Below are 27,835 nucleotides of genomic sequence, written 5' to 3' on the forward strand. Positions count from 1 at the left end.
AAATATGTTTGTAGCAGTCCATGTAGGCTTCAGATGCACTGCTCTCAATTAGGGCCTGCCCGCAAGCAACTAAAGGGAGCGGCAGGCCTTATGCTAGCCTATACTGTAGCAGCCAAGACATGTATCTTTCCATTTTAACGGGAAAAATGAATTTGCTGTCTTTATAAAATGGGTACTTTTCCATGATAGAATTCAAAATGCTTTGAGATACATTGAAGAAATGTCTTTCTCCACCCTCTCTTCCACAACCCTAGATAAAAATGCCCACCTGCTTAAAAGACAGAGGCTGATGCGTCTCCTGTTTTAATAACATTGTCGTATCTCCACAGGAGGTACATCAAGAGCATTTTATAAGAGCATTTCATCTGATATTCTAAAGGGCAAAAAGAAGTGTGTGGGGAAGGAGGAGCATGTAGAAAGTCCTTGCATGTATAGCTGTGCGCATATATGTGCACTCTCTGTACATGTTTTAATGAGTTTATGTAGGTCACTGTGGAGTCTGTCACTGCAGTGCTGCTCCCCTGCACCATCTAAATCACATGGGGGGGGAATTCAGGTACTTTTTTTTTGAAAAGAACAACTCCTGCAGGCACAATTTAGATTGGGGAAATGACACAGGGAGAAAGGATTAAAGACCCCTTTCCCCAGAGACTCTTCTCTAATCAAAACCACCCTGCCACAACTGCTTCACAGTTAGAAGACACATTGGGAGCTCTCCCACATCACATCGGTTCTGACCCTCAGAAGCCCAAGCAGAAATCTCCTACTCTGTATAAGTGATATACCTTTTAACAAAACATCTGTTGGTCCTTTTAAACACCTAAGACTTGCTTTCGTGGTTAAGGAAGTATTTAGGCAAGAAAACTTTTTCTTGTGTATTAAAATTGCAAATGCAGAGTTAGCAATTTACATCTATTTTTTATGAAGTTTTAATTAGTGTGGTTTTGGCCTCCCGCAGGTTCAAACTTTGGAAATGAAGAGCAAACTGCTCCTAAGGCAGCTGAGCCTTCTAAAGAAGCACCCAAGGGGGCCAGTAGGGCTGCCCTGCAGGCATCAAGCAGCATACCAGCTGCCCGGAAAAGTTTACTTCCCGCACCAAAGACTACTACAGCACCTACTGGTGAGTTTTTCAAGCATGTGTCTCATATAATGCACGCATATATACACGCCTGTGCCTAGGAAAGACTTATTTTGGCTTATGTTCTTTTGGCCCACAGAATTGGAGCCTGAATTCATTCTTGATTTGTAAACATACAGTATTAGTTGTTGGTGTGTAGTGCACCCAGTCCTTATGAATCTAGAATGACTTGGAAATACAGTAAATTCACTTAGGGCGCAATCCTAACCCCTTTATGTCAGTGTTTTCCAGCACTGACATAAGGGCAATGCAGCTATGAGGTAAGGGAACAAACATTCCCTTACTTTGATGAAGCCTCCGTGAGTGACACCCAACTGCAGCGTGCAGCACATGTTCCATTGGCATTGCTATGCCAGTGCTGGAAAGCATGACATAAAGGGTTAGGATTGCGCCCTTAATGTAATTCATCCTACTTACCGTAATTCATGTACGTAACATGTAACCCAGGAACCAGGGTGGCTCAACCATCAGACCACCTGAAATGTTCATGTGAAAGCTGTTGGTGCCCCATGGAGGGGCAGCAAACAGATGAGCCCCATGCCCACCTAATCTGCTGCCCTCTGAAGCATGCTGCTCCATTGGGTGTTCCAATCTTCTAACTTGCTGAAGAGCACTGAGGAAGGAAGAAGTGGGGAAAGCTTCTGTAGGTCCAAATTGCTTGTTCCAATCTACTTACTGGAACAAGCATAGTACAACATAGGCAGGGATAGGCTATCTGGAGTCTGCCCAGCCCTTTCCTGCACTGACAAGATCGCTGCAAACAGCCTCCCTGCTCTGTCCCTCCTCTATTTACAATGAGCACAAGCAAGAGATGGTATGTTCCCAGCATCCTCTGTGCCTGTTCATTTCAAATGGAAGAGGCATGGGCCAAGACGGCTGCAGAACTCATGCTTTGTAAGTAAAGAGAAGGGGGACAGAAGTGTTCCTGCTCGTTTGCTCACCCACCCTCCATGGAAAGAGTATACATGGGCACGCATAAACAGAGGTGGCACTAGGCAGTGGGTTCAAGCACAGAGGCATGCGCCGTCCCCTCAGAAGCACACGTTTCTCATTGATGCTAATCTTTATTTTTTATTTAACTTGCCCTCTCCTAAAGTAGCATTGCCAGATTGCAATCTGGAGAGCTGCTCTGTACATCTGTACTGATGTGTCAGAAAATGAGGCAATAGATTCTCCTGTTCTTTCACTCTTACCACCCTTTACCATTCTCGGTATAATGAGCAAGATGCCAGTTATATGCCACGCAGCAGTCAAGGAACATGGATTTTTGCAAGGACAAGGGCAGGAATGGAAGAGAGAAACCAAAACTTCTTTGTCCAATCCTGATTCGGTGTTTCTGTTTGCCCTAGGCAAGAAACTTTCACTGGGTACCTCAGGAACAGACAGTGGACTTGGCAAAAAGTAGGACTGGTCAGCTTTCGCCAGCATTTACTTAGCAAAATGATCTGTTTGCTGCAGTGTTGAACCAGTGCAACCAGTTCAACCAGCTGCAGTGTTAACCAGGGTAAAAATGATCTGTTTGCTGCTGTGTTAACCAGCCCATGCTAAACCTCAGTGATTCACATTGCTAGGCCTAACATCAGAAGTAGTTACCGTTGCCACACCCCCTTCCCACCCTCCCAGTTCGTGTGTGAGCATCAGCAGTTGCTCAGCAGTGCAACTAGCAACTGAACCTGGCTTACTTTCCTGTGCTTTCAGGGATACAGAGATGCTGGTAAGATCTTCTTGTTGCAATTCTGTCCTCAAAGATCCGGGAAGATTATGGCAATTTTTGATTTGATTTTTAAAAAACAAATTATTTTAGGCATAATGATAAAAATCTAAATCTCAGTACTTAAGATCTAGGACATTTCTGCCAGAAAGAAAGGTCACCTGTCAATACAGAGATACTTATAACAAAGAACTAGTGGTGGTTAACACAACAGCCACAGGAAGGAAGCATAAGGCTGTGGAAATCCTTATTGGAGCCAGGCCTGCTTGATAGGAAGTTGAGAACCCCATTTGTTTCAATCGGTTGGCAGATATCATTACATTTCACTGTAGTTTTACATCGTACCCTGTGATGCTCCTAAACAGGACTGTGTGGCTCTTAATAGGATCTGCTTCACAGAGGAGGTTATGAGTTGTGGCCCCCAGTGGAAATAGTCAAGCATAAAGACAGGAGATTTATCTTCTGGGCTGCCCATGAGAATTATTTGTCCATTTCTGTATGATTTAAAGGACTACTGGTAATGAAGAATGACTCTGCTGAACTTTGGATTTGCCTTCTTCTGGTTTCATTCCCTGCTACAGCAGGAGCCCTGAAATTTTGCCTGGATTGTGCTGCAGCTGATATCAGAGCTTTAAAAGAATAGATCATAATAATACTTTTTGTGAACCTTCTATTTACTCAGTCATCATAAACACATTATGTGAAATAGATGGTACTTATTTCTAAATAATAGGTTTAGGAAATACTAGTGTTAGCTACTAGTACTTAGGTTCTGTCTTGCTTGAAGTAATGCAGTTCAACCTGCTCCATCTTTCAGAAAATAATTCTTCATCCCCTTTTCCCTAAGCAAGCTACGAGAAGTCCACTTATCTGAAAACAAGAGTTATGGAAACCTAAAGAATATCTAGATAGATATCTGACTTGATGCTATAATTGCCCTGAAAATACTGCAGATGCCTTGCACCATCTACACTTCATCCTTCAACTTGTCCCAATGAATACTCCACTTACATGTTTCTTATCAGAAACATTGAGGTATGTATGGAAAGTCATTAAGCTCTCTGAGAGCTAGAGGAGAAGAGTGGCTAAAGGCCCAATCCCATTTGGGTGCTGGCGCCAATATCCATCATATCCTCAGATCTTCAGCATGATCTGAGTTTGTGTTTTATCATTTTAATTGTAAATATCAATGTTTTAGGTTTTTGTTTTGTAAGCCTCCTTGAATGTCATTAGCTGGGTAGAAAGACAGAGTATGTATCAATAAATAAATAAATAAATGCCAGCACACTTCCCCCAGTAATGCCAAGGCAGCGCTCTCAGTAACACTGGCGCAGCCCTGCCCAGCAACATAAATCGTATCCATGGAAACCCCAACACAGTCCTACCCACAGAGCAGTGTCCTGACATTGGCGCATCATTACCGTGATGTTGGCACAATGTCCTTGTGTCATCAGTTTTCCATCCACAATTCTCTTCACGGCAAGGATTTGAGTTAACATGGAGACATCCACCAGCTGGAAGGAACTCTTGTTCCAATCCCTCCCCAAGTATAAGTCACAAATGTAGTCTGTATCTTATTTAGTCTATATCTTACGTTCAATTGTAGGAAAGTGGGAGGGGTGAGGATGCAGGAGGTGCAGTGTCCTGCTTTTTTCCATTCCCCATTGTTCCTTATGGGTTTATTCATATCTGTGCTTGCTCAGTTGTTGACATAGCATATTGGGGGACATCTGAGTCATGTCTTTTATCTGAAGGAGAGTTAGGACATGGTGTATACAACCTTTTCCTTGTCCCTCCTATGTTCCTCTCATGTTATGCCCCAATGTCCTTCCCATATTTTCATCTCCACTGGAGGAGATGCACTGGCATCTGAACAACATCTGAGCTATGGTATGGTGGTTTTCTGGTGTTGGTCCAGTATCTATCCATGGCACATCTATCAGAGGTGTACGCTTATGCTAGCAGGGCTGTTCTTGCACCAGAGTCCGTGGAGTATTGGATTGAGCTGTTAACAAAAGACAAAATGCACAAACCAAATGCAAATCTGGTAGTGGACAAATCACAGCCTCGTTGATTGTGCATGGCTGCCATCTACAGACCCTTTCAATCCAAAGCTAGTCCATAAAAAGTAATCATTTCACTTCATGTTCCTCTGTTGTTCGCATGTTTTGTTTCTTATCGCCCCTATTTCAAACGTCTTCCCATCTGTTCTCCACTTAATGTGATAAAGCCCATAGAGATAGTTCTGAAATTATATTCTTTATTAAATTGAGAAGAAAAAGATACAGCTGAGTGAGAGGAGGCGAAAGGCAACATGGGGTTTATAACACATTAGATTTATTTGGTCCCAAACAGCAAATGTCTTTGTATGTTTCTGTCAGATCTGATATTTTAATTGTGACAGTTAACTGGGCAGAGGTTTAAAAGCCACATTTGCTTTAAATGTGTTTAATAAAACATAAATGTGTTTAATAAAACATAATGATACAGCCAAATTTGCAGCAACAACAGCAATAAAATATTGTTGCAGGGAAAGGTATGTGCAAGGTTTGAATTCTTATGGAAAGATATGAAAAATGGCTGCTACAGGTGGAAATTTGGCTTTGGGCAACCCAGAATTGCCACTTTGCCTTTATTTCCTGTATCAGGAGCTTTCCAGGAGCAATAATGAAAAAAGGAAGGGGAGGAGGAAAGAAAAGCCTTACTTAGAAATGTTTCAAGAAGTTGTCAAGGAATCATTTGCCCACACTTGCCCCTCCAATCGTCGGGCACTGACAACAGTCCCATAAGAAAAAAATGATAAATATCGACTTCTCAAGGAGGTGTTAAATGAAGCTGCCAGCCTCCTCTTTTGAACAGCACTGTGTGCTAAAAAGGAGCTTGCCAACATTTCTCAGATGGACATCGAGCTGCAGAAAGCAGCCCCACAAATAAGACGCAGATGAGCGCTGGAAATAAGAATTGATGTGTGAACCCTCACACACTCTTGAATTGATTTTGGGAAATTAATTATGAGCTTCTTCTGTGAAGGACTGGGAAAAAAAGGGGGCAGAAGAGCAAGGCAGGAGTTCCAAATGAAGTCAGAACTGAGAAATTGATCTCCTACTCCTTACTAAATTCTCCCTGCGCCAATGCAGCTGTGTTGGCATGGGCTGTGATGCATCCTGTGGGGGAATTTCAGCTGCTGTAGGTCTCCTCAAAGTAAATAATGTTTGCCCTGGGGTAAGCCCCAGCAGTTGCAATGGGTCAACTTGGACTTGCACCAGCCCCTATAGCGACTGAGTGTTATGCTTCATGAGCAACCAAAAAAGTGTTCAGCCCAAGTCCCTCTGTGTGAGGACAAAGGAAATGAAACCATCCATCTCCTGAGAACTACAAATGGCCCATCTTGAGCCATTTACAGCTCAATCCAAACAAAATCCCTGCAGAGCGATGCAGCAGCACTGGCACAACTACCATCGTATCCTACAGGGAATTTTTGGCTGCTGGAGGTCTCCTCAGGATAAGGGAATATTTGTTGCCTTGCTCTGGGGTAAGCTCCAGCCCCTTAACCACTGGAGCAAGTCCATGCTAACCTGGAAGGACGGATCAGGCCACAGAAGGGAGTTGGGATTTGGCATCTGCCCCCACCACTGATTCAGCCCCCCTCCTGGGCCTGATTTGCCTTCCTCCATGCCCACATCCCCACCCCATTCTGCCCATCTCTCCCCAATTCCACCCAATCCCAAGCCCCATTAAGCCCCCTCCCTGCCTCCTTCCAACCCCCTCCAACTGGGATCAGCACCAGACTCTCTTCATAAATAATCCAAGGAAAATCACTGCTTCCTCATGATTCTTCTCAGAGCCTTGGGACATTGGTGAAAAGTAATTGACTGGTGGAAGAGACTAGCTGTCCCACCACAAGTGAATACAATGCTTTCTTGCCCTTCCTTGCCCTTGATGGGCACATTTCTTGCCTGCAGCCACCATTTCAGGCTACGGTGAATTTCCATCCCAGACGTGCTGGCACATTAACTGGAATCTCCTCTTTCCTTCCTTCAACATTTCCCTCCTCTCTCAGTTCAAGAACCTGCATCTCCCTTCCTAATTCTTTGGCCCTTCTGGGTAGACAGACCATTTTACACACATTGCTACTGTACCATTCCTCCCCCTTTCTCTTCCCTCATCTTCCCTTCTGTTTCTTGACACTATAGTGTCTCTTCCATAGCATTAGTATTATGATCATTGCTTTCATGTTTTAAAAATTAATCTTTTCTTTTCCCCTCCCCATTATTGTACACTTATCCCCCTAATGAATATTATTGTGTATTAATTGACACTTGTGTTTCTGGTCTTTTGCAAATGTCACTATCTGTTGAGTGTGCCCTGAGCCAACAAATCAAAGACTCAAGCTACACATGAATTTAACCCTGGACATGAAATGGTTTCTTTGGACTGAGCATAGTGAAGGTCCTTTGAAATCTGATTCTTTGCTCTAAAATTGTCATCTCTGCCTTCGCCCTTGTCTCCCCATGGTGTGTGCCATGAAGAGCAGTGGGAGAACAGGTTTACATGCAGTTTGTCTTCAAATGGAAAACACCTGAAAGAAAGTGTGTCATGATAGCATTTGAAATGTATGCACATGAAGAAAATGCATCATTATAACAAGGAATAAGTAGGGGATTATTTGTAAAGGAACATCTTCAAGTATACTAATGAGCTAAATATAGTCTGCAAAGTATTGTATAAAACCTTTCATGTGTTGAATTTTCCTGAAAAAGAACTTTTCGCCCATCAATTCTTGTTTGAAACAAAATGTAAATTTTGAGGAGGAGGAGGAGACAATATATCTGGCATGTTGTGAAATCAGCCTGTCATCTGAGTGGGGTGATGGGGTACAGATCACCTTTAATTAACGCGACTGGTCTCTCATCCTTTTGTGGCACCTCTGCAATTAGGCCGTGAAAAACAACCCAAAAAGGAAACAAGCTTAGTATGGAACAACAACATTAGAAACTAATTGTCATGCAAATTGTTTTGATGACATGAGCTGATTGCTTTTCTTCCACTCTATAAAATGAGCAGATTTAATTAGATTTCACTGTATTACACCATCCTGTTAGGCATAGTTGGAACTTTCTCAATTTTTCATACTTTGCCAACATGTCAAAGATTAAGCAAAAACAGCTTAGAGAGGAGGGGGGAGGGAGGTTAGTTGTCTTTTAATGCTAGTCAAACAAATTGTCCTCCAAGACATGTTTGTGGGGAGCATGGTGAGAAATGTTTTATTTATACTACTGGTAGTTTTTAAGAAACAGCAAAAATTGTCTCATGGATTTTTTTTGTTTTGTTACACCAACTTGCTATTGTTAGTTGTTACCTGAATGTTACCTAGTTGTTAGTAGATGATATGCTCATCATATGATTGAGGCCTGTCTGCTTGATTGTTCAAATATAAAAAGGAACTGGGAGCCTGATCCAGATTGGGACTGTAGTATGGGGGAAAGGAACCTTTAAACTTACCCCACACCGACAGCAGACCGTCCTGATTCATATTGCCCCCACACTGGCTATTTCTCAAGAAAAAATGCTCCCATTCTGAACTGGGGTTCTGTGTGGCTGCTATTTATCTTTGGCCTGCAAATCCTAATCAAATGATCATCTGAATTTGGGCCGTATGCTCATTCACATAAAAAATAGTCAGGTGGAAAGCAGCTTAATGAATTGCTTCAGGCAAAGTCCAGGCAAGACATTATTTTCTTTCAGCCACCCAGTGCATTCTGAGCAAAATAGAATAATTGCAAGGGGGAGCAGAAGAGTAGATGGAATGGGGCAGCAAAGAAAAGCCACCAACAGAAAGCAATACTTAATGCGATACCCTGCACATGCCCGATCTTGGAAGCTAAGCAGGGTCAGGCCTGGTTAGTACTTGGATGGGAGACCGACTGGGAATACCGGGTGCTGTAAGGCTTATACCATAGTCTTTCGAGACCGAAGGTTGCCAACCACAGATTCAGAATAATATGGGGATACAAGGAAGAGGGGTCAGTTGGTCCAGATGGGGAGAAATTAAAATAGAATACAAATTGAAAGCTCAATCCCTGTTATGCTCACTTGCAACTAAGGGCACAATCCTAACCAACTTTCCAGGACAGAGGTAAGGGCAATGCAGCTCAGAGGTAAGGGAGCAATCATTCCCTTACCTTGAGGAGGCCTCCATGACTGCCTCCCCCAACTGCAGGATGCAGCACATGCCCCATTGACACAGCTGTGTCAGTGTGGGAAAGTCGGTTAGGATTTGGGCCTTAGCCTCTGTATACCCACAATTTGCCTTGGTTTTTTAGACTATAAATCATGTGATATCATGGCAGTACTTCCTTTCCTGCACACACAGACGGACACATGCAAGCATGCAGAGCAGCCTGCCATGCCCTGAGACACACAGAGGAGCACACATTGTGTTTTGCTGCATGTAGCATGTTTCTGTGCATAGCATGCTTCAGTGCCTTGTTGCTATGTGCTTGGGCGGGCTTGGGCATAGCCTGTCACTGCATGGTGTGCCCAGAGAATATGGCAGCAGCATGCAACATGCAGGAATACGGGCAAGTTCACAAATGGCAAAATTTGAAACATCCTCGCATTTCAGAATGTTCCTTCAACTGTAAACTGACTCTGTGCAACATCCCAGTTCTTCTTGTGTCTCCAGGCTTGGTTAGGGCTTACATTTCCTATACACGGCTCTTTAAAAAAAAACCGACATAATGAAATGTGTGGAAAAATAAGCCACTGCTGTTAGAAAAAGGACACAGAATAATGACAGAATAAAGGTCAAGGAAGTCAAAACATTTAAAAAAAATGTCCCTAGGCCAGTGGTTCTCAAACTGGTGGGTTGCGACCCACCAGTTTGTGTAAAGGTTCCCCGTCCCTTTAAGGGGCGGGGGAAGGGGAGAGGCAGGGAAGCGATGTCCAGGATCACATCCGTATGGGAGGGCAAGAGGGGTGCTTGTGATTTACTTTATGAAGGCAGGGCTGCAGCAGGCTGCAGGAGATGTAGGGAGCACTGCGCACCCCTCCGCAGCACTCCCCGAGGCTTTGAATGTTCAGAAAAAGCAGTCGCAAAGCACTTCCATTTTGCAGGAGGTGCTTTGCGCCTGCTATTACAGAACATTCCAAGCCTCAGGCAGTGCTTCAGAGGGCTGCGGAGGGCTCCCCACACATCCTGCAGCCTGCTGCAGCCCTGCCTTCATAAAGTAAGTCAAAGCAACCCCCCTCCCCCCCTTAGCAACATGATCTTGGGGATCGCATTGCTGCCCTAGCCCCTTCTCCACAAAGACTTACGGAGGGAGTAAAGCTCCCTCAAAGTTTGAGAACTATTGCCCTAGGCTGATGGTCACAGAAGCTGCACCTGATTTGTTATTCACCTTCTACCTTGTAGATCACAGGATGCAGAGGAATCCTCTAGTGCAGTGGTTCTCACACATTTAGCACTGGGACCCATTTTTTAAGAATAAAAATCTGTCAGGACCCACCAGAAGTGATGTCATGACCGCAAGTGACATCATCAGGAAAAATTTTAACAATCCTAGGCTGCAATCTTACCCACGCTTACCAAGGAATAAGTCCCATTTACTATCATTGTTAAAAGAATATACATAGTAGCTTGTTAAAAGTACCGGTCTGTAACATTTCCCCAAATGTAGTCACATACCAATCTAATATATTAAAAATAAAATATTGAAATGAATGGGGACCCACCTAAAGTTGACTCGCGACCCACCTAGTGGGTCCCGACCCACAGTTTGAGAAACACTGCTCTAGTGAAAACTGGATTCTGCTTTTCTTAGGGCATCCACCTTACTTGTAACCTTTTTCATTTTGTCTCAAATAACTTTTGTGGGGATGACTCATTTCTCATGAAGGGCATGACCAGTCATGATTATTGGTGTGTGTGTGGGGGGGGGGGGGGGGAAACGGGACAAAAAGCTAAACATGGCTGCATTTGCCTGTGGGAGGCTAAATGATATTTTCTCTTTGGTGCTTAGCTCAGAAATTGCGTTAGTGATGTTAAAAAAATTATTTCTGAAAACAGTTCTATCCCCAAACCGACAATAACAATAAATTGTTGATTAGCTTGGCCTGCTAGGATTCTGTGTGGAACAATATGCAGTTAAATTATGAGCCCTTTTGTGTGGGAAAGCAACAGTCAGTCTTCTGCAAAAGCCATCATCTACAATCTGATGAAGAGGATTGTAGTCCAATAATAATAAAACCTAGCATTTGTACAGCATCTTCAAAATGCTTCATAGAAATTGCATTTGTCTTTACAACACATTCTTATAAGATTAATGATTCACAGCCCAATCCTATGCCTACTCAGAAGTAAGTCCCATTAGAGTCAATGGGGTTTACTCCCAGGAAAGTGTGGATAGGATTGGGCTGCCACCTTATAATGCATCTGAGGTTGAGAGAGAATAGCTTGCCTAAGGCCAACTAATATGCTGATTGCAGAGGTGAGAGTGGAACTGGGGGAGTCTTATTTGCTCAGTCACATTAGCCTTCTAGTCCACAATCACTTATACTACAATAAATAGCAGTATAATAATGGTAGCAGTAAATACTGTAGTAGCATGGTTCAGTAATCCACAAAAGCTGATACTACAATAACTTGCAACATTATACATTCTACTCAGAAGTAAGCCCCATTGACTTTCATTGAACTTACTCCCAGGAAATGGTATAGAGCAATGGTTCCCCAACTGTGCATAATGACACACAGTGGGGCGCTGCAGGCCACTGGCCTGCTGGAAGTGAGACTACATGGGACACTGGAGGGGCCAGTAAGAGCTTCAGCTTGACCAATGGAGCTCCTGCGCATGGTTTTCATGCACTGAGAAAGCCCTCCTGCCCACCCTGAGTCAGTGGCATTGCGTGGGAGGTGCGGGCCACACCAGGTGATGCGCTGGGGGGTGACACGCTAAAATCGCGGTGGTTAGGAGTAATACCATCATGTTATATACCGTTGGATGCAGAATTTCCAGTGGAATGCCATGCGAAAAACCAGAGTGAAATATCTCCTTTCTATCAAAAGTTATGGCCAAAAAACCAGAGAACAAAAAATGCATGGAACCCTACAGAAAGTGAAACTGAGCTGTATCGTGTATTTACTCGCAAGTAGGCAACCCTGCCTTAATCAGTCAGAAAGAGCAGGCTGAGAGGAATCCAACAACACCAGAATGGTCTTGATCCAATGAATAAAGCCCCCAAAAGCACCTGAGAAGGAAGTCCCTTCCTCCAAGCAGATGAATGTATTGAGCCCTATGGAAAATGAAACTAAGCCTCATGGTTGCATTTACTTGCGAGTAAGCAAACGTGCCTTGCCTGTTGGTCAGGCCGCGCAAGGGGGAATGTGAAGCCATCAGAATGGTCCTGATCTCATGGAACTGGAGCTCAACAAATGGTCAAGAAGGCAGCCCCCATCCCCCCCCCCGTCCCCACTAAAAAGGATCAAAACAGAGGCTTCAGCTGATAAGGTGAACTTTTTTGAGACTTGCAAATCCAGGTGGATCCTGACAGTGACCTGTTTTAAACAGTTCTTAAATTCAACTGGGCGCTGGGTAGGGCTGAAAACCTTACTGATTTTGGAGGGGGGGGAGGTGTTATTGCAGGCAGGCTACAGAGGAAATTCACTTGGTGGACCAGGGCTGGCTTCTGCTTATTTAATTGTTTGTTTTACTTTAATTATTTATACTTATTTATTTTAATTTGCGTGATGATGTCACTTCCACCATGACATCACTTCTGGTAGGTCTTAGATTGTCATTCTAAAAAGTGGGTCCCAGTGTTAAACGTTTGAGAACTGCTGCAATAAGGTGTTATAAGTTGACAGCTGGGGGGGGAGGGTATGACACTACTAGTGACCAAAATCACTAAAATCATAATTTGGAAGAATAATACCATCATGTTATATATCAATCAATGCATAATTTCATGCGGAATGTGTTCTATCTTTGTTCTATCAAAAGGAACAGCCAAAAAACGAGTGGGGGCAGAGTGATGGTATATCACCACGCCCACCACCTGGGGTGTTGCCCCACCCACTGCATGGGGGGTGACACGCTGGCATCCCGCACTGGGTAGCATGAACCCTAGTGACACCACTGCCCTGAGACTCTTACCAGCCTTTCCAGCATCCCGGGCAGTCTCTAATGGTGATGACATCATTGCGGGACACCGAAGATTGGAAAGCTCTGGTGTATAGGATTGTACAGGACTGTAACCTTAGGCTGCAATTCTGTACAGACTTTCCTGAGAGTAAGCCCTATTGAACATAATGGAACTTCTGAGTAGACATGTATAGGATTGTGTTCAGTTTTAAGGTGCCACAAGAAACATCTTGTTGGACAACAACAATTAAGCAGCCTAGAAGTGTTCAGAATTGCAGCCTTTGTACCTCTATTGAAGGTATTAATAGCCAGTGGTTCCCAAACCAATGCATTACGACCCACCAAGGAAACCAGAAACAGGTCATTCTTCCTTAAGGAGAGTGGAACAGCAATGATGGCAGTGATCACACTGCTGCCATTACCAAGGGGCTTCTTAATGTACCTGGGGGGTAGTGCTGGCCATCTGGAGGGTGCAGGGGGCCTCTGCGAGCCTCCCCTCTGCTCCAAACAGCTTGTATCTCCTATTGCAACCCACTTCCAGTTTGCGATCACAAACCAGAAATGGGTCGCGAAGCCCCTTGGTCGTGGCGGTGGCATGATCGCTGCGGTGCTGTCACCACACCCCCCATCCCTTCAAATATTTACAGGGTTCCCAATTTCCAAGCAGAAGTTTGGGAATCACAGGCTTATACGGTATTGTGTGACATCCAAAAGTTTTGAGATTCCAAGTTTTGAGACTCCAATAGTGAAGGATTCTAATTTGTGTAAGAAAGGATGGCAAGATTGTACTTGCTTTTCTCCTTCCTGCTTCTTTCAAGTTGCACTGAAGGGCAAAGCACTAGGACTCAAGGGTTTGTTGTTGTTGTTGTCTAAAGTTCCAGTTGCTACTTTTTACAAAGACAAAGTTTTTGACTTATTCTGACATTAACTTATTTTCAAGTCTAGGTATGCTGCAGGGCACACTACACAATATGACTGGTCTGTTCTCATTTCTCTTGTGAGACATCTTAGCACGTGAAACAAGAAGGATGTGAAAGTTAATTATTTTAGAATAATTTATCCTTAAGCTGAAACAATTGCCAAGCTTGTGCTTGGCTTTTACCTCCTTCATACCTGTTATAATATATTTTAAGCCCAAGGTAAATAGCAAAACAAAAAAAGTATCCTTTTTTTATTTTGATCTTGAAATCCCAAATGACTTGCAACCCATTTCTAAATCTATTTATTTGGAAGTAAAGACAACTGAGGTCATGTAATGTGCTTTCTAGCGGAAAAGAAAAAGCTGAACAGACTTTGGGAAACATGCCCACCTCCCCTGGGTCTCATTGTAGTTTAGGTCACCAAGGTTCATGAAAGCAGAATCTGAGTATCTTCTGGAGATGCTGTGACACATTTTTATTTAGACAAGCATTTCTTGTTGATCGTACATAATATGGGGTACACCTAGGAGTCTTGTTTTACAATACATGTACACTGGGGGTTTTCAATGAGTTTGTTACCTTGTGCCTCTGTGGACAGGGCATGTTACACATCTAAAAATGAAGGAACCGCTAAGTAGTTTGCATTGGTGCAAGAACTGGGACCATTGCCTTGTGACATAGCACATTTTGTGCATGCAAAAGGGCCCAGGTTCAATCCTTTGTATCTCCAGGTAGGACTGAGAAAAATCTCCTTTCAGAGCCCAGAGTTGCTATCCTTAAGTATAGCTAAATGGACCACATACAGCTCTGTTCAGACTTCTCACTGAATATGCATGCGGCATATGGAAAGAGCTAATGTGACCACAGCCATATACAGAATTGAGAACCCTTTCATAGACTTATGTTTCATATGTATTTGATCATGTACGATTGCAAAATAAACATCAACTGTCTTTTAAAATTTTTAAGCAGGCTTGAAGAAAGAAGTACAAAAAGATCAAGAGGCTAACAGACCCACCATTTCATCCCCTAAGAGGCTGGTGGTATCTTCCACCAAGCTCCACTCACCAGGTATTTATGAACTGACTGCACTTGCCTTAAGGTATAAACATACCAAGTTTGAAGATTTTGGTGGCGCTCATAAAATCTAAGACTTCATACTGACAATAATTACATTGGAGCTTCATTAAACTGAGTTAATGAAGAAGTTCATGGTAATACATTAAGATGTGGCCATCTACATTAATTTACCTCTGGGTGCTCTGTTGTACACATGTCTTTGCACACCTTGTCTTGGGGTTTGTACCAACCATTGTGGCACTTACCAATGGCATAATTTCCAAATTGTATTTATATATCCTAAATCTTGGATCTGTGATGACCACCTAGCAGCTAAGTAGTTAAGGGCACAATCCTAACCAATTTTCCAGCACTGACCTAGCTGCAATGCAGGCCCAAGGTAAGGTAACAAACATACCTTTACCTTGAGGATGCTTCCTTGACTGCCTCCCCACTGCAGGATGCAGTGCACGCCACATGGGCACAGCTATGCCAGTGCTGGAAAGTTGGTTAGGATTGCGCCCTAAGCTTGTCAGTGTGGAAGACCAAGTATCCCCACAGAGATTAATCAATAAATGGTTTGCAGAGTAGGGTGACCACACTGATTAGGAAAGACACAAATAGAAATAAGTGAGTTATATTTGAGGCTAGCTCACTTAGCTCTTCAGATAGCTCACTGACCAATCTCTGTTGGGGTACTTGGTCTTCTGCAAAAGCAAGATTAACCTTTCAGCTTCCTGGTACTAAAAAACCTGGAGTAATGTGACTGATGAAGATTCCTTGCCCCTATTCTTTCACCCTGTGTTATTTTCCTAGATTTTCTTTTGAAAAAGAGCAGAGGTTGTTGATGTGTCTGCTTTGGTTCACTACCTGCTTGGCTTCTCTGTTTCACATGGAAACTTAAAATGGTGGGCAGTTTACCTTGAGGTCACTACCACACTGGACCTTTTTAGCCCTGCAGAGGCATTGCTATTACACAGTTAGTAGAAAGCAGAATTAAAATGAAGGTTTCTGCAACAGCACTTGATTAACACTATATTATCCAGTTATGTCCTTTCCTATAGCCATGATCCTTCTATAACGTTTACTAATTACTCTGGGGCTGGCTTCTCAACTCATGAAACCGCATACGTTTTAATTGAAAGGTTTCTCTTATGGAATAGGGGTTGGTGGTGATGGTGGTAGAAGAGTGAGCAGGCAGGGGAGGGGTCTATATCTTATGGTATATGAACACAAAATCTATAAACTATAAATAATAAGCCTCCAACTGGCACAGCACACAGCAGGTGAACTTCATTATAGCCTCAGACAAAGTGAATTACATTAGGTTATTGCTTTGAATGGAATAAAATCATGCCTTCTCCAAAACCAAAAAGTCAATATAATTAAATGTTTAAAACAAGGTAGACTATTTTAGAAACATAGACGATTCTAATTTGTTTTTTTAAAAGATAATATACATGATCAACACCGCTAATGATGGCCAAGTCCCCTCACAGTGTAATAACAGTACTGGAGGATTATATTTCATGTGAAGCTGAAGTTATTTCTACAGTTAATTTTTTTTGTGGAGGGTGGAGCATTTATAATCCTGAGCTGCTGGTATATATGCCTCTGGAGTATGCCTTCACCCAGTTTTTTTTTTAATTTCAGTTCCACTTCAGCAGACACACCACCACATTGCAGTGAGGCTTTTAAACTCCCTCTGCATTTAAAAAAGCATTTGGCAGGGTGATGTGGGCTGAAGTAGTGCGTACTGAAAAAAAAGAAGAGCACTGTGGCATGTGCATATGTAACTCCTGAGGCTGCAGTGTTTCATTAATTAATCAGATGGATTGAGTAAAGCATTTGTGAGGGATTGCAAAGGTTTGATTGAAGAATAGGTTTCCTCAGACCTCTTTTTTCCACATGCAAATATATGCAGATTTAATCAGTTAAAATGCATACAATAAATGGATTAAAGGTGCAATCCTGTGGGTGTCTGCTTTGTGCAGTAGTAGGTTGCCCCTTTTTGGAGGTTTTCAGGCAGAGGCTGGATGGCACCCTGTTGAGGATGCTGTAGCAGTTGCCTGCTCTGAGCAGGGGGTTGGAGTAAATGACCCCTGAGGTCCTTTCCAACTTTAGCATTCTATAATTCTATGTTTTATATTTATACTATAAAACATAGTGGTTCTCAAACGTTTTAGGACCCACTTTTTAGAATGACCATCAGTCAGGACCCACCAGAAGTGATGTCATTAACCTGGAAGTGATGTTCATCAGATTGCCAGAAATTACATCATCAAGCAGGAAAATTTTTAACAATCCCATATGACAAAATCAAATCAAATTAAATAAGTAAATTCAAAGTTTACAATTAACTTAAAATAAAGATCAGCCCAGTCCTGAACTGCCCAGTGTGCTGGGCTGCAGCAACGCTGAAAATGGCTGCCACCACATCCTACACGTGCTCCAGGCATCCTACATGCTCCAGGCAACTACCAGCCACTCCTCGGGAGAAGGGGACTTTTGTCCCCATCCCCCGGGTAAAACAAGTAACCCTGCAATGGGTCGGCATAGAATCAAGCACCTCCGTGTCGGGCAGCCAACCTGACAAGGAGGCTCTGGATCCGGTGCAGCAAACTCTACTGGTCCAACCTCCCTCCCACTCTGCTCCCTCCCCCGGCACACCTTCTTCCTGCCATCCCTCCACCTCCCCCCTCCCCGGAATGCCTCCTCCCCGCCTCGCCCCACCCTGCTGCTCGGTGGTCCATGCAACCGCAGAGCAATGGAGGTCCAGCACTTGCCCAGTGCTCACCCAGCGCTTGCCCGGCACTAACCCAGCACCAGCCAGTGCTGGGCTAGCACCGGCACTCACATGGAACCTTTTGACCTACCTCTTAAGATTGTTCACCAGATGGGGTCAGGAGAGAACAGATCTGAAGTTTCCTAGTTCCAGCTTAAGTGGCTGTCCACCGTGTTCACATGTACTCCTCAGCCTGACCCACCAGCCCTAGTCAGATATTTGCAATCGTCCTGATCAACTGTTTGGGATGAAGAACAACGAACTCATTCTGAATTTCATCAAACTGCTGTTTGGTCATATGAAAATCTAACTGTGAGGCTATTTATATGCAGCCCTGACTACTGCATGCATATTCAGATTGATGGAGACCACAGTGTCACTGGATTCTTAATATTCAGTATAACACAGAGGTTAGATGCTCTTTCCAGTGTGGTACAGCATAGTGGCTCTCTAGTATTTGGAGTCCTGCCTGCTTTTCATCAAATTATGTTTAAGAACCAAAATAATCAAAGTTATAGATTTCTAAGGCTTCAATCCTATACACCAGTGGTATTCAAACTGGGGCGTTGTGACGCTCCAGCCTGTAGGTCCTGGCCTCTGCCCCCTTAAGGGGCAGGGGCAGCCAGGAGACAGGGGGAAGGCAGATTGTGCCGCTCAGGGGGGCTGCAGGGGCTTGGGTGCACTTGCCCAAGCCTCCTGCAGCCTCCCGGGGGTGTGGGGAGCCCTGCGCAACCTTCAGCAGGGCTCCCCACATCAGGAAAAGTGAAAGCGGAATTATCACGCTCCGCTCCGCAAAAGCGGAAGTGGAGCACAATCGCTGTGCTTTCCCTTCTGACGGGGCTGCAGGGATTGGGGTGCACCCTCCAGTCCCTGCAGCAGCCATCCCTGTGTGTGGGGAGCCCTGTGTGAGCACCTGCAGGGCTCCCCAGGTCAGGGAGAGTGGGGCGATCGCGCTCCGCTTCCGCTTTTGCGTAGGCAGAGCAGTTCGCTCCACTCTCCCTTTCCCTGACCTGGGCCACCCTGCAGGTGCTCGCGCATCCCAGTCCCTGCAGTCCCAGTCCCGCGCATCCCAGTGAGTGCATCCCAGTCCCTGCAGCCCCTGAGTGACACAATCGCATCACTGCCTTCCCCCTGCCCCTGCTGCCTCCCCCCCCATCCCCGCAAAGACTTACTGTGGGTTTCAAACACCCGGAGAATTTGAAAATCGCAGCTATACACCCTTACCTATGAGTAAATTCTGTTGAAATAAAAGGACTGACTTCTAAGTGGACATGCTTAAGATTGCACTGTGGTTGTTTTAAAGCAGTTGTGTCTATGACAATTTACGTGCCTTATTCTGCACCCCTGTAATACCCTAGGATTTCATAGTTGTTTGAGGAACAGGCAAAAGGAAATCAGAATCAGTCCCAGCAGCACTGAGTACATGTTCGTATCCTATGTGAAAGCAGCAGAACAGAAATGGAATATACACACCGAGTTGTTATCTTAGCCTCAGATGAATAGAAGAGTTCATGTTTATCCCTGAGGATGAAAATCACAGTTTAAATTACAAGGACATTTTGGAGCATTGAGAAGGACAAGTTAGAGACTTGCATTTCAAATACTATAAAGCTAAGGGGAATTGGTGAAAGCGTCAGATGAAATTTCAAGGAATTTTCCTTAATTAAATTCCAACCAATTTAGTTACAGGAAGTCAAGGAAGTAGCTCTTATGCAGTTTCACTGACCTCACTATTGTATAGCTTTGATGTTAATTGGCTTCTAGGCATTCTAGAGAGAAAGTGTACAGTTATTTCCTTTATCTCAAGGTCTACCGTGGTCACTTTTAATCTGAATTGTAGCAAAGATGGGCAGCTCAATCCTAAGAGGCTTCTGCTTCATCTACAGCAAAAGACATCTGAAGCATTGCAAGAACTGTAGAGCTAACCAGCTGTTTGGCTATACAACTTACCCTGACCTTTCTGCTAAACTCTTAGAGCAAGCAACAAGACTTCTGGCTTCCCTTGAGATTCTCAGATGTGTTATCTTTGATGGAACCTTCTCAATGTACTATTTTGCTTAAGCGGAATTTCAGTGACAGCTGTACTAATTCACTCAAGTATCAGTGGGCATCCCATTTGAAAGTCTCTTGCCACATGAATTAAGCCAAACACATACAGTGTCTTGACATCCTTTGTGATCTTTGATGCTGGCCTTTCGATGTTGTACACATTTGATACTTATGGGAAATATCTCCACCCCTTTTAAACACTATATCCACTGTGTGGGGTTGTAATGTTTAATCAGCCCTAAGCAAACAGTGTGGTGCTTCTTCATGCTTCTTCATAATCACCTGCTTATCTCTGAAAGGGTGCAGTCCTAACCAACTTTCCAGCACTAGCATAGCTGTGCCAGTGGGGCATGTGCTGCATCCTGCAGTTGTGGGGCAGTCATGGAGGCCTCCTCAAGGTAGGACAATGTTTGTTCCCTTACCTCGGAGTTGCATTCCCCTTATGTCAGTGCTGGAAAGTTGGTTAGGATTGAGGCCTAAGTTTTCTGTAGAATCCACTACTATACAGCCTGGGTACCAAACAAGACAATATACTAATAACACAATTGCAACCTGTATCTTCTTTTTTTTTTTTAATAGTAAATAGTAGCCATGTAAGACCCTGGTCTGAATCAGGCCTGTAAGGGGAGGGGGCTTTAACCCTTTCTCCCTTCCATGTTCCCAATCTGCATCCTTACCTGCAACAGTTATTTAGCCTAGAATGAAAGCTTTCCATTAGCACCAATGGGAGCCTTCCTCCAGGGGTGAATAGCACCTATGTAAGGAAATGATCCGGAATGGATCAAGATCATGGCAGGGGCAAAAGGTTAAACTCCTATTTTTCCCTCCCTGCCACGACCCCAGTCTTAGATTGGGGGATTGGGGGTTTAATCCTACCCCGTTTTCCAGTACTGATGCAGCCATGCCAACACTGCAACCTGTGGTGGGAGGGCAGTCACGGAGACCTCCTCAAGGTAAGGAAACATGTGTTCACTTTCCTTGGGGCTGCACTGCAACTACATCAGCTCTAGAAAGTTGGATAGGTTTGGGCCCTGGGGCTCCAAATGGCTGCCACATTTTAAAAAGTAAACACACAATCACAAAATTGCCTAATTTGACCCTTAGTTACAAGTAAATATTAGTGTTTTGAAAATGCCACTGGGCACCCTTCCAAATCCTTTGAGCTTTTTCTCACCCATTTTTCCAGCTAAATTTATCGTAAGTGCTATTTGGCACCTGCAATTGGTTAGAGGTTCACAAAAAGTTATTGGAACCCATGAGATTCTGCTTGCACACAGAGGTCAGTGATGTAAAACATCTGCCTGAGCTACCAATTGTTCTTAGAGGGGGAAAATATCTCTGGAAGCTGGGAACTCTGGCTCAAGTTGGCTGCCGCACTGTGTGCTGTTTCACAATAATGGTGGCTGCATAGCTGGCTGCCTTTTGAAAAAATAAAAATGAAAACTGAAGAGGTTTATCTTGCTGTGTTGTTAGAAATGAGGTCAGTGAATTCCTTGAGATTTGAAGCTTTGTGATAAAATTCAGTCTCTCCTTCTTGACAGTTGTGTGAAACAACTGTGTGACTCACTCATTTGCAGCATCAGTTGAGGCTTCTGCATCACTCTGCTGGAGGGTTATTTAATGCTTTCAGGCTGAGCTACGTTTCTCATTTTTGGCATAAATGTCTGTGCAAGTTCTCTTGCGGCAACTGCTGGTCAGATTGCTGAAAGGGATCCACAATCTGCACAGGTTACTGTCCCACGTCCATTGAATGCTTGGAGGGCTCACAATCTTGAGATGATCCTTGACATCCTCAGTGAACCAAACTTGGATATCAGGAGCAGGGAGGACTTCATCCCAAGACCCCAGAGAACTGCAGCCAATAAACTGACTGAGTAAACAATAAGTAAAATGAGTAAACAATAGTAGACTAAATGACAGACCAGTGGTCTGATTCAGTATTAGGCAGCTTCATAGGGTTAAATAATGTCTGACCAGACAAGACCATGCTGACAGTTGCTGCTGCCTCACCTTGCTGCTTCCCCAATTCAAACAGCACCCAGTCTGTTTGTTCACTTGCTGTGATTTTGCAGAATCAAAATCAGAAAAAAAATCAGAATCATGATTTTTTGATTCCAGAAAGCACCACCTGTCCAGGTAGGTTCACTGAATCAGTTGATTCATGGCCCAGTTCTGTCAAATCCTAGTGCCAGCGGAACGTGTGTTATGCTGGTGCGTGCTGTCACAAAACTGGTGTAATACGCTTTGTGACAGCCTTCCAGAGTCTTCCAGTGCATGCTGGTGGTGAGAAGGATGCCCAGCAGAGCAGGTAAGTCCAGTGAAAGGATGGGGAGTGTGGGAAGGAGGAGAACAGCAACAGGGGTGGTGTTGGGCAGATTGGGCCTGGGAGGGGGCAGGATTAGCAGCACCAGCACATGCTGTATCCTATCCTCCTTCCTAGGCCTGGTCTACTGATACTGGTCAGCTTGGACTTGCACCAGCGATCTTGCTGGCACAGATCCAAGTTGACCCATTGAAGCTGCTAAGACTTACCCATGGGCAAGGGAACAAATGTCCCCTTACCTCAAGGAGACCTCTAGCTGCTGAAATTCCTCTGCGAGATGCAATGGAGCCCACATGGGAATTTAGTTAGAATTGGGCTGTCAGAGACCCTGAAATTGTCCTAGGAAAAACATGGGTGGGTGACCTGAGCCTTCAGTGCCATGATCCAGGGAGATGGCAGATGGAAGAGGGAGATGGCAGAAATCTTCCACAGTGTAAAGCTTTATCTATGGGCAGGGAATGCACAGCCTATTCCCTAAATTCCCTGAAACCAGTGATAAGCTGCATCTGATTCCATTACAAGATAGGCAAGCCAATGAAGATAACCCATCCACTTGCTGGTGGTATTACTTTTGCTCTGGGCTGTTGTCATTGCAACTGTCTCTCCTGGCAGTTTTCATAGTGACAGCAGCAGGAGCTGCCATGACTGCATGGGTAATAAGTACTCCTTTAAAAACTAAGAAGTGAGTATTTTACTGTGAATCGCAAGCATTTCCTTGTCCCAGTGACATCTTTCATGTTCAAAGGAGGTGAATTCTTGTGGGGTGACTTAACTGTCTCTCATTACTGAAAGATTTGCGGAGTCGATGAGTTTGTCTAAAGCGCAATTGATTTAAAATATGGATGCAGAGATAGGCATCTCTCCTCTAGAATAATAGCTGGAGAAAAGCACATTGTGAAGTTCTTTAATCATGATCTCTTAGGAATCCTACAGCTGAGTTTCTCAAGTCATTCTTCCAGCTGCCACTTCTATATTATCCCTTGCATTGTGAGACAGTCTAGGTCCTTTTGTTCTTATATTCCCAGGCGTAGGAAATGGGTTATTTAGCACGCACACAAAAGCCCTGCCAGGGTAAAAGGGATGAATACTATAAATAAAACCAGGTTTGGGGTTATTATTTCCAAGGAGGTAGGGAGGGGAAAATTGGGCTTCATCTCTGGAATATGTCCCTCAGCCACTCTGGTACATCTGGTCTGTTCGTCCAAGACTTCTTCTTTCCTTATCTCCACTGGCTTAGCTATGGAGCAGACATGACATCCACCGCAGCTCTCACCAGCTTCCCTTCAGGCACTTTGCTTGCCCTATTCAGATCCACATAAGACCTAGATATTAATCACCTCAGACAAGGCCTCTGCAAACTTTGCCCAGTGAGAGGCAGGGTCTGCTAATGTTGGCCAATTCCTGAATCCAGTTCAGGTGATGGTCTCAGGCAGCGGATTGATGGTGGGGCCACCCATCTCTGTCCAACCATGCCTCTCCTGCTCCTGCTTCTACTCTCTGGATTGGAAAAGGAAGAGATGGACAGAGGAACTGGAGAGGAAAGGAGAGTGATGGACTAGACCAGCCATTTTCAACCACTGTGCCGTGGCACACTGGTGTGCCGCGAATGGTCTGCAGGTGTGCCGCGGGCATTTGGGGTAGGTTCATTTATTAATAGGGCCTTTGAGGGATGCGGGCCCCCCACCAACAGCATGGTGCGCCTTGTCCATTTTCAAAAAACTGATGGTGTGCCTTGACAATTTTAGTCCCTTGTCAGTGTGCCTTGAGACAAAAAAGGTTGAAAACCACTAGACTAGACCATCAGAGATGCTCTACCCCACCACTCTTCTCTCCTCCACACTTCTGTTTCCATTGCTCCCTTTTTCATTTATCAGTCCAGGAAAATGAAAGGAGCAGAAGCTGGAACATCATGGGGGGGGGCATTTGGCCTGCTGCATCAGGTGCCAGGAGATCTTCAGTCAAACCTGAGGCTTGCTTACGTTTTTCCTTTAAGGCCTCACACTCTGGAAGGTATGTCATATCCCAGTTCCTTCCTAATACAACTGCTCTTAATGTCCTCCTGCCAGTGCCTAACAATGTCATGTTGTCTGGCAAGAAAAGCATACTCTTAAACTATGACCAGTGTTTCCTTACCTATTACCAATAAGTTGGCAACCTTCAGTCTCGAAAGACTATGGTATCGCGCTCTGAAAGGTGGTTCTGGAACAGCGTCTAGTGTGGCTGAAAAGGCCGATTCGGGAGTGATTACCAATAAAGTGGTGCTTATATAGCCACATGGGTAAAAGTCATGTATTGGTGTTTGTAGTTTGTTTAAGAATTAGACATTGTGTACCAGTGATGGACGTTTTACTGTATTCCAAACAAGGCCATTAAAAGTGCAGTATCTCAAAGAATATCAGTCAGTTGACTTGATGAAGCTACAAATGTACAATAATACAAAGCAACAAGTATAAAACTGTAGTCTGATGGCCCAATCCAATCAGGGCCTTGCACCTGTGGAGCTTGCACCATTGGTGCAAGACCTGGGCTGCTGTCATGGCAGCTGCTAAGATGGCACATAAGTTGGGGCTGCTAGCAGAAATCGCTGGCCGCCCTGTGTGCATTCCAGTGTTGTCCCGAGCAAGTAAGTCAGCAAAAGAACAATTCTGATACAGGTCCTAGATGGCATTCGGGCTGGACCAGAGGTGTGTCGAGGGCTGGCTGGGGATGGATTTCAGTGGCAGCAGCACTGCCAATATCCTATGCTCCTGACCTGGGTTTGACATGTCCCCTAGGACCCATTTGGATTTATACCAGCCAAAGAGGTGTGGCCGATCCAAGTAGGCCATTGGAGACCAGGCAGTGGTGGAGTAGGTAAGAAAAAGAAAGTGTTTCACCTACCCCTCCATCACAGCCTGGTCCCTGGTGGGTTTTGAGGGACCTAGTGGGTTTTGAGGGATTTACTCAGAGTTGTTTGGGAGGCATGGTTTTCGTCCGTTACTTAATTTGTGGGTGATTTTATTTTGTTTTTGCTATGTATTTCTTGTTATTTTTGCTATTGCTATTAATAATAATGTGATTGTTCTGTTATTCTGATGTTAGCTGGCTGCTTTGAATTCCTTTTGAAAGAGGGACATATGTTTTAAAATTAAGCAGAAGGCATACTGCCATTTCATGCACAGTTCTTTCCAGGAGGATAAAGTTTTGTTTTGATGTGAGTGTGAGCAAATCTCTCCCCCCCGAAAAAAGAAGCAAGTCCCAAGAGCCTTACAATTGTGAAAAGCTGTGTCCATACATACAAAGTAACTGATTACAGCCTTAGGTGTTCTCTCTTTCTTCTTGCAGGCCACCCTAAACAAAGGTCATCTGTTCCAAGGAATGGATTTTCCACCAAGCCTGATCTACAGACGCGAGAGGCTGGGCGACAGTTTATCCAGCAAATGAAGGAAAAGTGCGATGAACAGGCCAGGCGGCTCAGCCGTTTCCAGGAGGAACTTAAAAGAACCAGCTGTGGCTTTGATGTCTTTGTTATAATAACACAGCATTTCTTTATGAAGGTAAGACTTCTTTTGCTTTCCTTGTGCTGAACATTCCTTACCTTAAGCTGTGCAGCATTATTTTCTCGAGCTGTTCAGTAGCCTCTGAGAAGCCACAGCCTTTGGGGTGATTGCAGGGGAAAGAGGAGGGTCATATTCATCTGGATATGAAACTCAGACTGTGCCACCACTGTGTTGTCATAGGGCTTGGATGAAACGTGAAGACAGAATGCTTCAGCTTTAATAGGCTCAGCATGTCACAGTGTGCGGGCATTGTGCGGCAGTGTATATCCAGTATACATTAGAACACGTTGGTTGCATGCCAGACGTGCGTAAACCTCTGTGGGATTTATGCAGAAATAACTGAGCTTTATAATTGTTTTCATAAAGCATATGAATCTGCAACAGCATAGTAGTCTGTACTCTGCTGGCTGGACAAGAAAGTTTCACTGAATATGGTTTTCATAATTTGCCGCAGGCATGGTACATGTTGTGGCTCCAAGATTATCTGTTTACAGAAGTCTGTCTGTCTGTCAAGAGACATTAACCCTATCTTTGAGAGGCAAGATCTTCAAACATGAGGCTTCTGTAGCTATTTGTAATTATGGGCTTCCCATTAGATGAACCCAGGGCAGGATTGCTGCCACAGCAAGAGTGGAGAAAGCTTTCTGGTACCTTTCTTGTAGCACCTTTATTCATGTTCTCAAAGCAAATGATGGAGATCCTGCTACTATAGGCAATCAAAGTGCTGAACAACTGTCAAGGAATTTTAGCTAGAATGGGAAAAGGGTATAATGAACATGGGTAAGAACAGCATCTACTCAGTTCCACAAGGGTACAAATAACTACAAAGCACTGAGATGATAGACAGAGCCAGGGATTCCCCTATTAGCTAGCTATGCCAGGCCTGAGTGCTCCAAGATCCTTAAAAGCTGTGAAATTAGGATTTAACTATTTAACTATATTCCATATAATACCAGATTGATTAATGATTGTTCTGGCTATGGTGTAGTCCTTGCATCTCTCTCTCTCTCTCTCTCTCTCTCTCTCTCTCTCTCTCTCTCTCTCTCTCTCTCTCTCTCTCTCTCTCTGAATCACTAGTCAGTGAAATATTGACAATATATATAAGATAATAAAATCAGTTATGTAAATAAATCCTCCCTAGCAGCACTGGTACACAAAGAAACAGAATTAGGACCACACATACAGCCTTAATTTGTCACTTCCTGTATTGTTAAGGAGAGTGCTAGTGTTATGTTTGCATTTGATCTATAGCAGTGGTTGTGCCTGTTGAAGTACAGAGACAATATTCTGAATGAAATACTTTAGAAGAAGAAAACAATTTAAAAAATTGTACAACTAGATCATGAATTAAAATAAGTGATTGATATACAAACATTCCTAGTTAGCCAGATGAATTATTTAAAAAAAGGATATTTACATTGTTCTCTTAATTGTAAAAAGAGAAGAAAGGGAAATGAAAAATTGTCTTTCTGGCTCAGGCAGTCACTTATTAAGTGAATGATTACTACGCTCATGGACAGCTGTCTGTTAATTCAGTATTAATTAGCAGACTAATTAGTAAAGGTCAAACTCTAACCTTGGATATGCATATGTAGGGCCTATTGATATGTACAGTTGCATCAAACTTGGTGAAAGAAAACCACTTTGTGCACTGGCCTTGGTGCTGAAGATGGATGCGATGGTATACTTGGCAGTATGACTGACCGTCCCCCACTAGGTTCTAAGCTAAGATACATTGGCCATTTCATGTAGCAAGACACCAGAAAATCTCTCATATTGGTTACTGCCCACCAAGGCAAGTTAGATTAGCTTGATAATCAGTGGAAGAAATTTCTGGCACAATTTCAAACAACAAAATTAAACCTAATGCTACAAAACCGTGTGTTTAAAGTGGCAACAGTGCCATCTAGTGGGCAGCAAGATTGGATGACATGGTATATAAACAGAATTTTTCTGTGTTGGATCTATATAGGGATAAAGTGAGTTTCTCATCTGTCTATTTAAATGGAAATAGAATAGAAATTATCTTTTCAAGTTTTTCTTCATTCCAAAATGTACAGTAAAACTAGCTGATGGCTAGTTTTATTAGTATTACAATCATTTTTGCACTTTTTAATATATGGAATGTTCTAAACAGGCAGCATGTAAATGTACAAACATGATGTATAT

At 43.8% G+C, this 27,835-nt stretch overlaps 1 protein-coding gene across 2 annotated transcripts in view; it reads left to right on the forward strand.

The window, feature by feature from the left end:
* MTUS2 (microtubule associated scaffold protein 2) overlaps window positions 1–27,835 on the forward strand; it is a 226,106-nt gene that overhangs the window by 144,980 nt on the left and 53,291 nt on the right. For both annotated transcript variants that reach the window (XM_066619698.1, XM_066619699.1), the window contains 3 exons: window positions 959–1,120; window positions 14,884–14,982; window positions 25,452–25,663. In XM_066619698.1, the coding sequence (XP_066475795.1) occupies window positions 959–1,120; window positions 14,884–14,982; window positions 25,452–25,663 (473 nt within the window). The remainder of the gene's footprint in view (window positions 1–958; window positions 1,121–14,883; window positions 14,983–25,451; window positions 25,664–27,835) is intronic.

Source organism: Tiliqua scincoides, chromosome 3, assembly GCF_035046505.1.
Source record: "Tiliqua scincoides isolate rTilSci1 chromosome 3, rTilSci1.hap2, whole genome shotgun sequence".
Classification (NCBI taxonomy): domain Eukaryota; kingdom Metazoa; phylum Chordata; class Lepidosauria; order Squamata; family Scincidae; genus Tiliqua; species Tiliqua scincoides.